The 15,853-nt window shown below is 36.4% G+C and overlaps 1 protein-coding gene across 2 annotated transcripts in view; it reads right to left on the bottom strand.

The window, feature by feature from the left end:
* LOC129952503 (BUB3-interacting and GLEBS motif-containing protein ZNF207) overlaps positions 1–15,853 on the bottom strand; it is a 58,783-nt gene extending 42,930 nt beyond the window's left edge. For both annotated transcript variants that reach the window (XM_056065110.1, XM_056065109.1), the window contains exons 1-5: positions 15,656–15,853; positions 15,130–15,437; positions 14,820–15,060; positions 2,652–2,961; positions 2,321–2,590 (exon numbers count right to left, since the gene is read on the bottom strand). In XM_056065110.1, coding sequence (XP_055921085.1) covers positions 2,321–2,590; positions 2,652–2,961; positions 14,820–15,060; positions 15,130–15,437; positions 15,656–15,696 — 1,170 coding nt within the window. In that variant the 5' untranslated portion in view covers positions 15,697–15,853. The remainder of the gene's footprint in view (positions 1–2,320; positions 2,591–2,651; positions 2,962–14,819; positions 15,061–15,129; positions 15,438–15,655) is intronic.

Genomic DNA, 15,853 nt, shown 5'->3' with positions numbered 1-15,853 from the left:
GCCGTTGCCAAAATAGTAGCAAAAGTTATACTGGAACGCATCAGGGAACACCTTGGGGTCACAGTCGATGTCGAGCAAGCGGAATTCCGCGCTTGTTCGGCATCGAGTATTGATCATATTAACACCTTGCGGATCATTATTGAACTGTGCGTTGAATATCGATCAATACTACACCTGCAGTTCATCGACTTCGAGAATGCCTTTGATAGCGTTAACAGGGAGTATATCTGGTTAGCTTTGAAGAGGAGAGTCATCTCAGAAAAACTAATTGCTATTATTAAAACAGCATATGATGGATCCAAGTGTCACGTTCTGCAGGATGGTTGGTTGTCAGATGATTTTGAAATCCGAAGCGTTGTCAGACAGGGCTGTATTATGTCGCCAATATTGTTTTTGTTGTTTGATTTACTGCGCTCAGCTCTGTCAGGTAGTGGAGGGATCCAATGGACTTTGACATCCTATTTAAATCACTTGGACTACGCGGACGATGTTTGCTTACTCTCATAGGATCATGGATCTCCATAAAGTGACAACAAGTGTGGAGAGAGAAGCAGAAGTGGGGCTGAAAATTAATTCGTGCAAAACAAAAATGATCAGCATCGGAACCCGAACATCCTCTCAAATAAATATTTTCTCGCAACCGGTGGAAAAAGTGAATACCTTTCAATAACTTGGAAGCATCGTTTCCAACGAATGCGGAACTGAACAAGGTGTCATCTGCCGCATCGGCAAAACAAAAGCGGCGTTCGGTATGCTGTCGAAAATTTGGAGGAATAACTCAACAAAGCTACGACTGTTTCGCACAAATGTAGAATCTGTGCTTTTTTATGGGTGCAGCACTTGGAAGGTTACTTCAGCCATAACAAGAAAGCTGCAAACCTTCGTGAATAGTGTCTTCGAAACATCCTAAGAGTTTTCTGGCAAAACCTCATGTCAAATAAGGTCCTTCATAGAAGGACAGGCCAGAAACCTAAAGTATCTGTAATACGAAGACGTAAGGGGCAATGAATTGGACATACGCTTCGAAAAGGTCACGACTGCATTGCAGGCCAAGCAATGCAGTGGAATCCGCTCACACAAGGAGGAAGAAGAGCTGGAAGACCGAGAAGCACATGGCGAGGACAGTCTAGGGGGAATCAGCGTCGCTAGGCAAGAGATGGAGGGAGCTGAAACACATGTCCGGAACATGGCGCGTAGGCGTAGTAGAGGCCCTATGCCCCTTAAGTCCCAGCGGACTTACTAGGTCTGAGGACCTAAGTAAGTTAAGTAAGTAAGATATCTGTGTTTTTGTGTGTTCAAACCCCACGCAGCAACTTTCATCTATAAATTCATTTAAGGTGAGTGGATGGTTTTTTCGTGAATAATAGAAGGATTATCATAAATCCAGTATCGAAGATTTTTACCAATATTTTCAAAGTAAGCAGATAACGCCAACCGTTTACGAAGCTGCAAACAACAGAAATTTATGAATGATTAAGACGTAAATTATTTGAACCAAACACTAAGTCGAAAAAGTTCTTAACAGCACCAACACAAATGCACATTCTTCTCCTTTTAAACTAGGCCAGTTTCGTTTTCCTAACTTAACTATAGATGGCCCTAGAAATGCTCAAAATATAACCCATTTCTTTACCCTAATATGTACTAGGGGAAAGGTAGTTTTTGGCTATGACACATATTATAGAAAAATTAACAATGTTTTAACTTTTTTATTTGAACGATCATTTTCTAGTAAATTTTGTTTAGAAAAAATCTTAACACTCTGGAAACCCGAAGAAATAATAGACTATGGCTATATAGACGGCTCCAGTCATGAAACATTTAAAATTTCTAGTGGAAAGCTTTATACAAATATTAAGGTTCCTTTCATTCAAAGTTTGAGCATTTTTTTTTAATTTGAAGAACAAATTAAATATAAGAAAATATTGTACCACTAAAAAATCGAGCTTTTGTTTTTACATTTATTTGCAAAACGAAATGAAATGTTTAGTATTTCAAAAATAAAAATTGAAAATTCCGAAATATTCAATCTTAAACAAAGAACCATATAATCCATTGTTCTGAAGAGCTTTTCTTATCACAAAATTTGTTAATAATTACTCTTAAGTTAATAAATAATTTAAATATAAGCTATCACCAAAATCAATAAGCTAAATTTTGAAATGCAATTGAATTGAACAAAACAAAAAAAATATTAAGTTACCTACTTACAGATTATAGAATTGAAAAGAAAAATTTTATCGCACTTACAGCACGTGGCAAACCCAACGTTATCTCTGTAAACAAAATATTAAAGCAAAACATTAATAATAAAACTTACCATGCCAAGAGGGGGACCACCTGGTCTAGCAGCTTGAAGTCTTTGCAGCATAACCGCCCGATTCAGGTCTTCTAATTGTTTTTGTTGTTGATGCTGATGCTGTGCAACGGCTTGTGCTTGTGCTTGGGCGTGTGCATGCGCATGGGCTTGAGCGTGGGCTTGGGCATGCGCTTGAGCTTGAGCATGAGCCTGCGCCTGCGCTTGGGCATGTGCAACTTGTGCCTGAGCCTGGGCAACTTGGGCTTGCGCAACAGCTGCCATTGCTGCAGCCTAAAATAAAAATAAATTTTTTAGTAAAGACTGAAGATCATAGAAAATATATATAAAATACTTCTTGAGCTTTTGAAATAGCTGCCGCCGTAGTACTTCCAGTCGTTGTTGACGTTGATGTTGATTGAGATGTACTGCTGGCACTGGTTGGTCTATTAGTCGTTGCAGTCGAAAGTTTACTTTGATATTTTGGTTTGCGGGCACGAATTTCTTCTAAACTTAGATCCTCAGGAGGATGAATAATTTTCGAAGTTGTTCCACTAGTGACTATGTTGGGTTTTGGTGGTTGAGGTCCCTCTGTCGTGCTACTTGTAGGAGCGCTTGAACCGTTCGGATTGTTAGTTGTAGGGGGTGCACTGATTGTAGCATTGCTAAAAAAAAAATTAATTAAGAGTAAACACAACGATAACCAAACATCATAATTCCTATAGGTTGAAAATAGTCCGGTTTTTATGAATCTGTTTAATTTCTTCCATAATTTTGAACAAATCATAGCCGGTTTTATTATATAGCATGCAATTTTAGTGCCATGTCTATATTGTTCGTGCTGTACAAAGAAGTCCTTCCAAAGGTTTTAAAACTTGACAAATGTGATAAGTCTGTCTGAAAGGCTTTTCAGGTTTGGTAGCAAAAGTAGCAATTATCGGAGTTGGTATTTTTAACAGCTGACTTAACTTGACTTGACTTAAGCTGAGTTTAGTTTGCAATTTGATAATAAAGGAACTTACTCCTGAACACTCTTTCGGAGTGGAGCTTTTTGACCAAATCGGGAGTTAGACAGGGGTGCACATTGTGTCCTAACTTGTTTTCGCTCTTCATAAATGATCTTTTAGATTGCCTTCCAAGTGATGTTGATTTAGCAGGAGTTTGCTGATGATATATTAATTTCTGTGTATTTTCCAGAAACATTACAATTTATAATAAATAGGGTATACCCTTACTGCTTTACATGGAACAATACTCTAAAATCTAAAGTGATGATATTTAAGAAAGGTGGTGCATGACGCATTGAATGAGAAGTGAAATTTCAACGGAGAAAATATAGAATGTAGTAACAAAGAAACCTAAGTTCAGAGAAACATTTTAGCGAGAAACTTCAAGACAAAAACCTCAATATTTCATGGAAATGATGCTCTATGAACTCATAGTAACTCATAGTAGTAAACATAAGGTATAGCTCACAAGTATGGGGATGCAAAAAAAATCGAAAACGGTGGAGAAAAAAGGAGACCCTCTAAACTGTACCAACTATAGACACATCAGTCTACTTAACATCGCTTACAAAATCTTCTCTGTCTGAATATGTAAAAGTCTAAAGCTCATCGTCAACAACGTGATAGGTCCTTATCAGTGTTGTTTTAGACCAGGAAAGTCCACAGTTGATCAAATATTCACATTACGGCAGATCCTGGAAAAAACCCAAGAACATCAAATCGACACCCACCATCTTTTCATCGATTTCTAGTTCGCATATAACAGCATCTACAGACGAGCTGTATAGAGCCATGTCCAGTTTTGGCACCCCTGCTAAACTCGTCCGTTTGTGCAGGATGACAATTAAGAATTCACACTGCTCCATAAAGATTGGAAACAACTTAACAGAACCTTTTGATGTCAAAAAAGGCTTTAGACAACGTGACGCGCTGTCATGCGATTTTGCTAACATCGTACTTGAAGGAATGGTGCAGAGCTCCCACGTCAACACTAGAGGCACTATCTTTCAAAAGTATGTCCAATTACTAGCATATCTTGATGTGATGTCAATGGGGCTTTTCTGAGTATTGAGGCAGAGGCGGCAAAAATGGGTTTAACGGTTAATGAGGGCAAAACAAAGTACATGCTGTCGTCAAGAAAGGACTTAAGTCTCGGTCAAAGCTTTTTATGCAGTGCCGCTTTGCTTGCCTGTTGTTTGGTTGCATTTGCCTGCCGACATTCCTCATCTAACCAGGGGTTCCTTGTTGGTGGCTCGTTGAAACCCAGCACATCAAAGGATCTGATTGCATCTTGGCAATGTTGCCACTGGCTTTCGATACATTGTGTTGGCATCAGAGAACTTCGAGAGAGAATACTTGTAACGCGGTCGGAAAAGGATTTGGCGATCTCTTGCGATTGTAGCCGTTCGACGTTGTATCTTCTCCCAGCACCTCCCTGTTTTGCCTTGGGTCTGGAAATCCGAAGTGCTACCTTGGCTACAACGAGGTAGTGGTCCGAGTCGATGTTAGCTCCTCGGAAAGTTCGTACATCCATGATGATTAAAGCGTGTCTGGCGTCGATCGCAATATGATCAATCTGGTTGACGGTAGATTGATCTGGAGAAGTCCAAGTTCCTTTGTGGATGTTGAGGTGTGGAAAGCGCGTAATGGCTACCATGACGTTTCGCCCCGCAGCAAAATCGTGAGAGTTATTTCCAATTCACTTAACGATATTGAGCAGTCTACGTCAGCAACACACGTGTTCTGTAACGCAAAGCTGAAAATATGAAAATTCTCTTCAGCCGACAACAGAGTTTTAAAATGAGCTCCTAGAGTCTGAAACCCTTTGGTGTTCTCGTTCTTCGAAGTCTGTTTTAACAACAACTGGTAAGTGAGCCGAGAAATTGGCCCATTCACCAAACGTTGCACATAGGTCAATAACTGATTTTCTTTGTTAAATGCAAATTCACCATATTCATCACTTTTTGTCACCCAATTCAGCACAAAAGTTTTCGAAAAAATCAGATAGTAGTTTGCCGTTTCTATTAAGCGTTTCATCTTTAGAATTTCTGGTATACTTTCGAAAATAAGTTGATTTTGTAAGAAGTGCACAGATGAATTCTGATAGTCACCATTTCGAGCAATAAAATCTACAATTAGCATATTATTTTCCAAGAAAGAATTGGTCATGAAGTTACACAAGTTATCAAAATCATTTTGCCGGTTATTACAGTTTAAATATACCGGAATAATGTGGTAGTTTAAATTGTTACATGTTATATGAACTACAATTGTGCTTTCGATGCTTTTAACTTCTACAAAATGAGAAATTTTACATTTTATGTAACGTAAAATACCCCCATTCGCTCTCCCATGTACATTTGTTAGAAAATGCTGGTATTTGAAAAAATCAATACATTCCACCTTCTATTTCTATGGACAAGGATTTCATTTTTACCATATCACTATAATAGATCTGTCTATATCTTATCCAACATCTTCTAGCTGTGTTTTTTAAACCTATGAGAACTAGAATGTTGTTGGGTAAACGAATATCTGAGTTGTTCTTAAGAGTTCTTTGAGGAACAGATTTGTCAACTGCATCATTAATAATGCCGACAGAGTTTTGTAAGTCCATATCAATTTAATAAGTTTGATTAATTTCATTTAACGCTAAATTTTGTGTGTCGATATTATTTAAATCATGTGCCCTATAGAGATTCCAATTAGCAGCAAAACATACATATGTTTTTTGCATATTAAACATAGAAACTGTGCCTGTAAATGATGTCGCACTGGTAAATGATCTGAACTTAAGGCTGTGAGTGAAAACTTGACAGCAAAGTCAATGACCTTACCTGAGCTATGAACAGATCGCTGGAAATTGCTTGTCCACTTATAAGAGGAAACCAAAATGGTGGGCCTCAGAGCTTGACTCGCTCAGGAAAGAATGCAGGAAACTCTTCAACCGAGCCAAAGCCGCAAGACTAGCCTCTCATTGGACTCTTATAAAGAATCCCTAAGAATTTACAAGAAGGCACTAAGGAAATCTAAGCGATCTTCTTGGCGATCCTTCTGTGGCACGATAGAAGAAACTTCTGAAGCCTCTAGGTTACGGAAAATTCTTTCATCTAGTCCAGCAATGCCAAGCTGCTCGAAAAATGCAGACGCCTCCTGAACAAATTCAAGTAATGAATCGCTGAACATGCTATTGGATACTCCTTTTCCTGGTAGTTCTCTTACCGAAACTTGCAACAGTTATATATGTACGTTCAAGACCCAATACAACATAATATGGATGGAATTTTTTTTTATAATAAACACACACTCAAGGGGATATTACTACCCGTTATTATGCAGGCACAGTGTGAGCACTAGCAAGAGGAGAGAGGGTTTAAAAGGAGATGTCGGTGCACATTGGTTTTGAATTACTGAATATTGCATCGAATAGGAAAGACAGAGTGTGGTAAGGCATTCCACATTCGCGTAGTACGGCTAAAGAACGAATCTCTGTATTTGACAATACAGCTAGTGATCTAGCTTTGTGAAGGACGTGTTTTAAGAGAGCTCTTGAATTATTTTATTTTTTTTTGAACAACTTTTTGGTAATTAATTGGGCCATGAGTGCCAGAATTTGTAAAAATTGCACCAAAGGAATCAGAAATGATAAATTTGTTGTATGCAATGGAGTTTGTGGTTGTGTATTTGATTTTAAATGTGCAGATTTATCTGAGTACGACTTCGAACTTATAAAGAAAAAGAACGGAATAATATTTGTTTGTGATGATTGTCAAAATTTTATTAATTTAATGTCGAGACAATTTTCTGATATAAACAACAAACTAAATGCGAACAAAAATCTTATCGAAAAGCAAGAAGAAAAAATAGAAAAAATATTAGATCATGTTGAAAATATTAAAGAAATACAGTCCAAAAAAGAAAAATATTCGGAAGTTTTAACAAAGAAATCGATCACTGACATTGTAAACAAAGAACCGCCGGTACTAATCAAACCAAGAAAAGAGCAAGAAAGTGAAAAAACAAAAGAAGTAGTGAAACAAACAATAGACCCATCTCTTCTCTCGATCAAAGTAAATAGTGTTTCAAATAGACAAAACGGTGCGATAGCAGTTAATTGTGCTGATGAAATATCAAGGAAAACTGTTGAAAGAGAGGCGAAAGAAAAGCTTGGTGATAACTATGTAATTACAGTGCCAAAAATGAAGAGTCCCACTATTCTTGTCAATAATATTTCAGAAAAGTGGGATAGTGATAGTTTTGCTGAAGCAATAAAAAAACAAAATAATATTGAATGTGACGTCAGATGTGTTAAATTCTACAGTGTGTCTCAAAAGAAAAACAACATGTTTAGAGCAATTATTGAAGTTGATGGGAAAGCGTTTCATAAAATCATGGAGATCGGCAAAATCAATGCTGGATGGTATAGATATCCAGTTTATGAATATGTTTTTGTGACTCAATGCTATAATTGCTGGGGATTTAACCATATTGCTGGGAAGTGTTCCAAAAAAATAGTTTGTGCTAAATGTGGTGATGATCATGACACTCGAGATTGTACATGTAATGACCTTAAATGTAATAATTGTATCGATGCAAATAAAAAATTCGGGTTTTCATTAGATGTTAATCATGACGCTAGAGATAAAAATTGTTCAGTTTTTAAAAATAAATATCAATTGGAAAAAAACAAAGTAGAGTTTTAGCAACCAGAGCATGTTCAAGCGTTGTATTTAAACATCCAAAGTATTTTAAGCAACTTCACTGAACTTGAAACAGTAGTGCAAAATAACCGATTTGAATTTATAATATTATCTGAAACTTGCGTAACCTCTGAAATCGATGACAATGAACTATTTTTAAAGAACTATAATATTAACAGATGTGACAGTGAATCAAGACATACCGGTGGTGTAATAATTTTTGTGAATGAAAGGTGGCAAACTGAAACTCTTCAAGTTTTATCAATAAACAAGGATATCTGGTGGTTGTCATTAAGAGTTTTTTGTGAAACATACTCATTTATACTAGTGGCATTATATAGGTCACCAAGTTGCTCAAAAAGTGTTTTTTGTGAAAAATTTATTGAATGGGTTGATGAACTTAATGAGCGTTCGGACGAAATACTTATCGTTGGTGACTTTAATATCGACTGGTTCCAGTCAAATGACGTTTACAAGAAAAATATTGAAAGATATATAAAAACAAACGGTTTAAAACAACTTGTGAATTCTCCCACTAGAATAACTAAATCTTCAAAAACGCTAATTGACTTTGCTATTACGAATTCAAAAAAAATTACGGTTAAAACTGCCCCTGATTTCAAAATTACCGATCATGAATCTGTTTTAATCAATATTAATATAAAAATAAAAAAAGAGATTAAAAAGAAAAAGTTGACGGTGCTGAAATATAATCGAGCAAATTTTGAATATCATTTAAATTTAAGTAACATCTATAACATTTGTTATCTAAATGAAACGAATGAAATGAGTCTGATATTTAAAAATATTATCGAACAAACTGCAAATTCATTTATTAAAACTATAAACGTGTGTGAAGATGGATTTGAATGGTTTAGTAGCCAACTTCGAATATTGAAACATCAAAAAATTGCCGCTTATAATAAGGCCCGTTTTACAAATAATTCGAGAGATTGGTATAGTTATACAAATTTGAGAAATAATTACAAATACGAGATAAACAAAGCAAAAAGTAACTTTATTAAAAATAAAATAATCAGTTCAACTGATCAAAAATCAATGTGGAGAAATATTAAACAATTTGTTCTTAAAGAAAAACAATCGCTAATCTCTGAAATTGTGTTTGAAGATGTAATGTGTAGTGTCAATTCAATTATAGCAAACAAGTTTAATAAGTATTTTGTTGAAAGTATAACGGAAATCAATGACTCCATCCCTTATGCCCCATTCGTAAATTATATTACAAGAAACCCGATAGAGTTCACTTTTTCTGAAATACAATTGGCTGATTTGAAAAAAGTGTTTGATAAAATTAAAAACAAACGAGATCCTAATTATATAAATATTAAGATTTTTAAAGACATGATCAATTGGATTGGTCCTCCATTGGTGAAAATAATAAACCAGTCTTTTAGTGATGGTGAGTTTCCGAACTCTTGGAAAGTGTCTCAAATAACTCCAATCCCGAAAGTTAAGAATTCAAAAAAATGCGAAGACTTTAGACCAATTAATGCCCTCCCTCTTTATGAAAAAGTGCTCGAAAAAGTTGCATATATTCAACTGGAATCATTTTTCGAAAATAATAAGTTGATAATTGAAAACCAGTCCGGGTTCAGAAAACAACATTCATGTGAAAGTGCACTTAATATGGTAATCGCAAATTGGAAACAACAACTCGATACAAAAACGAAAATAATATGTGTTTTTCTTGATTTAAAACGAGCATTTGAGACAGTTGATAGAGCAATTTTATTCGAAAAATTGGAACAGTATGGAGTTCGTGCTGAATCATTAAATTGGATGACCTCGTATCTGTCAAATCGTAAACAACAAACTAAAGTGAACAATGTAATATCAGAAGAAGCTGCAATCAATATTGGCGTTCCCCAAGGTTCTATTTTAGGAACATTTTTATTTAACATCTATATAAATGATATTACAAAAGTTTTAAGAAATAGTGAATGTGCATTATTTGCAGATGATGGTTTATTGTTTTTAAAATGTGACGACTTAGAAGATGGTGTAATGAAAATGCAATCTGATTTAGATAGTCTTAGTTTATGGCTCAGAGCAAATAGATTAAAGATTAATGTTGCTAAAACCAAAATTATGATTTTAAGTAATAATTTAAGAGATTCTGCTGTAAATATAAAAGTTGATGGTCAAAATCTTGAAATGGTAGCAGATATAAAATATCTTGGTGTTGTCATAGATAATAAGTTGACATTTAATAAACATATTGACTATATTGAAAAGAAAATTGTTAAAAAAATAAATCTACTTAAACGAATTCGTAAAAACATATCAACATTAAGTGCAATACAAATATTTAACGTAATTATAAAACCCCATTTTGAATATTGTTCATCTGTCCTTTTTTTGTCAAATCAAAGTATGTTAAATAGACTCCAAAAACTTCAAAACAAAGCCATGAGAATTATCTTAAAGTGCAATATTTATACACCTATATGTTATATGTTGGATGTGTTGATGTGGTTAAATGTTAGAGAAAGGATCCTTTTGAATGTTTTGCTATTTATTTTCAAAATAAAAAACAATCTCATGCCGTTTTATTTGTCACGTTTGTTAAACTATGTTGGTAATGTGCAACCCTTTAATTTAAGAAACAATCAAGATTTTAGACTACCTATGGCAAGAACAACTGCGAGTCAGAACAGTATTTTTTACAAAGGACTTCAAGCTTTCAATGATTTACCAAGTGAATTAAAGACTGAATTAAATGTAAAAGTTTTCAAACGAAAAATTATAGCGCATATAAAAACTCAGCGCAATGTATCATTATAAATGTAAATTATAAACATTCATATACATAATTATATTATTAAGTTTATTTAAAAAATTGTTAAATTATTTATTTCTTTGATGTTAAGCTCTCTTATTTCACTCCATATAATATAAAATTAATGTAAATTTATATCATTTGTAATCAAATAGTTGAAAAGCTAAATAAACACACATACATACATACATACAACCGAAGTTGGGCTCGAGGGTATACTGATGAGCATTCCTAGAAGCGCGAGTATTACGGTTGAACTGTTTAAGGGGAGGAATGCAACTGGCTATTTCACTAGAGAATAAACCGTTAAAATAATGGTAAAAAAGGGTCAGATAAGAAACCTTACGACGATGTTCAGGCGAAGTAAATGAACTTATGATGATATTATCATCTATCAATTTAAATACTCTACGTTCAATACTATCCAAGAGGCTTAAGTAAGTTGCAGGAGCACCAGCCCAGAGATGGGAGTTATACTCAAGCTTTGGAACTAAGTAAGTCTTGTATATAACAGCCAGATCAGAAGGGGTGAAATATTTCTTGCATTAATTCTAAGGAAACCCAAACACCTTGCGGCATTTTTGGCAACATCGCGTATGTGATCATTCCACAAGAGGTGGTTGGTGACACACATACCGAAAATATCATTCATGGATAATGGTATATTCATGGATAATGGGGTATATCTCGCTTTAACGATAAAAAACAGCATGGGTTTTCGAAGCATTAAATTCCACGCGGTTTTTAATCCCCATTGAACAAAACTGTTTAGGTCGGAATTTAATGAGCTTATCATATTTTGTCGTTGCAGTTCCACATCCGAAAAAGAGGGATGTGAGTCTGAAAACGAATATGAAAAGCTAAGAGTACTATCGTCAGCGAAACAGTGTATTGGACTAGATGTTGCAGACAGGAGATCATTAATAAAAATGTGAAAGAGTGTTGGAGATAAAACGGAGCCCTGGGGCACACCAGCATTTATTTTATGGTTTTCAGGCTTGAATCAATCCAATACTACCTGTATTGAAAGATCCCAAAGGTAATTACTAATCCAATGAAGCAGGGATTAGAGAGCCTGATGCCAAACCCTTTCAAATGCTTTTGAAATATCAAGTGCAATAATTCTACTTTCTCCAAAACTATGTAAAGATTTGTTCCACTGTTCGGTGAGATGAACCATGAGATCACCAGTGGACCCATCGTTACGATAGCCGTATTGTCGGTCATTAAGAAGCTTTCGATCTTCAAGATATTTCTTAAGCTGATAATCAATCAGCGTTTCCATGACCTTGGAAAGAAGGGACGTAAGTGCAATCGGTCGATAGTTAGAGGGTCAGGAAGATTCGCCTTTTTTGGAATAGGCTAGACAAATGCGGTTTTCCATCCGCTCGGAACGAGACCTGAGAAGTAGGACAGATGAAAAAGCTTACGCAGTCGATTTGCCAGCGTTGAAGAACACCTCTTCAGAACAATAGCGGCGATAACATCTGGATAAGCGGATTTATGTATGTTTAGATCTCTAAGGACTCTTGCCACAGTACGAGTGCGAAAAAAGATTGGTCCCATATAATCACTAACTCGCTCAAGTACAGGCGGAGTCAAAACACTCACTGGTAGCGTAGAATTGGCGGCGAACTGCCTAGCAAAGAGATTAGCTTTCTCTAAAGAGTTAACAAAAGGAGTGTCACAACGAGCGTAGGAACCGAAGAAAAGGAAGAATTCCTCATATTTTTTACAAATGAATAATACCAGCCGGGCTACAAAAGACTCCTGACATAATTGCACCAAACCTTGAGGAAATTTTTACCAGCTGTCTTTACCTGGTCCATGTTCCCTCGGCATGGAGAGAAGTTAAAGTTGTTTTTATACCCAAAGCAAGTCAATCCTAAAGATCTACGACCTATAAGTCTATCATCATTCCTTCTTAAGACAAGGGCAAGTATCTATACAAGACTTCTGTCTTTGTCTCAACATGCCTACTATATAGGTAAAGCGGTGGAAACAGCGTTACACACTTTAGTATGCACCATCGAATATTCCCTCCATCATAAAGAGTTCACTATGGTTGCTTTCCTGGACATCGAAGGTGCCTTTAACAACGGGGACACAACTCCAAATGTAGAGAGTTCGCGTCGGGAGTTAACTAATTTAATGCTTACTAGCAGAATAATAAACTCAAAACTGGGCAACTCTTCTAGCAGACGATTCGTTAGTAGAGGGATACCGCAAGGTTGTGTTCTATCCCCTCTCCATTGGAACCTAGTGGTAAATGAAACCCTAACTAGTCTGGATGCGAAGGGTTTCAGAGTGATAGCCTATGCAGACGATGTTGCTATAGCAGTTTCAGGAAAGCAACTTAGAACCCTAAAAGAACTCTTACAAAATGCCTTGGGCAGACTAATACTTTGGGCTGATCGGTGTGGACTGGGTGTTAACCCACACAATACCGATTTGGTCTTATTTTCGGGGAGATACAAAATCCCATTTGTCAACCCTTCCTATATTAAAGGAATCCAATTAAAATTCTCAGACGAGGCTAAATACCTGGGTCTTGCCTTAGACAAAAAACTAAATTGGAAACGCGACGTACAGGAAAGAGTCAAAAAAGCTACTGTAGCTCTCTTTTCTTACAAAAAAGATATTGGTAATAAATGGGGTTTCCAATCCAGAATCACGCATTGGCTATACACATCGGTAATCAGACCGATTTTAACGTACGGTGTGGCAGTATGGTGGACTGCTTTAGAGAAAGCTATAAACCGAGATAAATTAAATAAAGTCCAATGTTCAGCTTGCCTATGTATAATTGGATCGCTTCGGACGACCCCATCTGCGGCATTGGACACCTTACTCTACCTAACACCTCTTGACATATTTAGCAAACAAATAGCTGCAAGCTCTGCTATTCGCCTCAAAGCTTCGGCGTATTTGACTAACAACAACATTAACCACTCCGTAATTCTTAGGTATTTAGAATCAATTCCAAAGCACGCAGACTACACCATCCCCCAACTGCAATTCGACAGAAACTTCCAGATTTCTATACCTACCAGATCTTTTTGTGAGGATAGGACATTCTTGGAGGATGAGTCAATCCATTTGTACACAGATGTGTCAAAAACCAAAGAAGGGGTTGGTGCAGGTGTGTACTCTGAATTAAGTCTCTCATTCCGCCTTCCCAATCATTGTAGCGTGTTCCAGGCGGAACTTTTGGCGATTAAGGAAGTCCTGTGCTTTGGCTCAAAGAAAACGTGATATCAACATCTGATATCCGTATTTTCTCTGACAGCCAGGCTGCTATCAAATCTCTGGACTCTGTCTCTAAAAACTCTATAACAGTCCATAACTGTCGATCATCTCTAATGGAGATGGCGCAACAGTTTAATATTCACCTTTGCTGGGTGCCGGGCCATAGAGACATTCCAGGTAACTGTAAGGCAGATGAACTCGCCAGGAACGGTACAGTACAGCCCATCCTACCACGTTTGGCAAGTACTGGCATACCAATCGCTACTTGTAAACTGTTGCTAATGCAAGACGCTGTGAGGAGGGCAGGCTCCAGGTGGAATAACATCACCACGTGTCAAGTCACAAGAAACATCAACGTTGAAGGTGCTTGCTCTCTCTAAACAGATCGCATATAAGCTCGATAATAGGTGTCATAACCGGACACTGTCTAATAGGAAAGCACGCCACGAGACTAGGTGTTGTTTCAAATAACTTTTGCAGAAGCTGTATAGACGAGGAAGAAACAGTTCTTCATCGACTCTATGTTCAACATTAACATGGCTCTACACGTAAATGAGTGAATAGTAAGTGTAATAAATCTTAAAACTAAACTCTTTTCGATTGGGGTAATGCTACACATTTCAACCCTTCATAAAATATGATGAACGTGACAAAAAGACATTCAACGAATTTAAAAAAAAATGGAAAAAACATTTCCTGACTTGAAACAAATTATTTTAATATTATTTATATTTAAAAAAAGAAAAAAAAAAAGAATAATGACTCACCTATAGGCGGGGAACGTCGGCTTCGGTTGGGAAGCCGCTGCGCTTGACACAATCACGGCAGGAAAGAGATTTCTAGGCGGTGCTCCCATCATTGCGTGCGGAGGCATCATCGGAATGCCACCCGGCCCAATATAAGGAGGCATACCCATGGGCGCCATCATGTGTCCCATCGGATTAAACTGGCCCATCATGTGTGGCATCATATTTTGCATCATCATAGGAGGTGGACCAGCTAATGAAACTAAAGAGCACATCAAGATAATTCCAAATAAAATTCCGCTCTAAATTAAAACCCAATCAAAATACTAACCTTCAACTTTCTTCTTGGCCACGGGCTCATCGTCATCAGAGTCCGATTTGCCACCGTTCTTTTGCCGTTCGTGTTCTCGTAGATCTTCTGGCGGGATACCGTCCATGCCGAATATTTCGATTTCTATATTCGATCGATTGGGCAGAGAGTTCGGTACCTTGTCAATAGTCTCCTTGTGCACCTGCATGCAATGAATCGATAGCCCGGGGCCTGTATATAGTTTCTTGTGGCAGATATGGCATTTGAAATGTTTCGCCTTCTGATGTTGAACTAAAATCTTCTCGTCTTCAAATTCTCGATTGCAATACCTTAGAATTTCTTTGAGTTAAGGAAATAACTTTTAAAAGTTCAAATATCCAACTTAAACAATTATTTAAATGGTATAAAAATATAAAAATAAATAAGCAAATTATAATTGGGTTATGTAAAAATAAATATGTACATTGTATTTATGCATATATATATGAATATCTATATCTAAAGTTTTGAGTTTGTTTTAAATGAGTTTTTGTGTTGAAAAGGATACCAGCACCAGGGTTTGGAAGCCTTCTTCTTTTTCCGACCCATATCTAGATTGGATTAGTTATATTTTGATTGAAAATATAATTAAAATAACAATAATGTTGGCAATTTTTTAAAAAATGTGTTTAGCTAGCGCTTAGCTTAGGATTTTCTTTTTCAGCACAGCACGATTAATGTAAAAACAAAATGGCCTACGAGATGA

The sequence above is a fragment of the Eupeodes corollae genome, chromosome 3 (assembly GCF_945859685.1).
Source record: "Eupeodes corollae chromosome 3, idEupCoro1.1, whole genome shotgun sequence".
NCBI lineage: Eukaryota > Metazoa > Arthropoda > Insecta > Diptera > Syrphidae > Eupeodes > Eupeodes corollae.
Note: the sequence above shows the minus strand (reverse complement) of the source record. Positions and strands in the feature narration are given on the sequence as shown.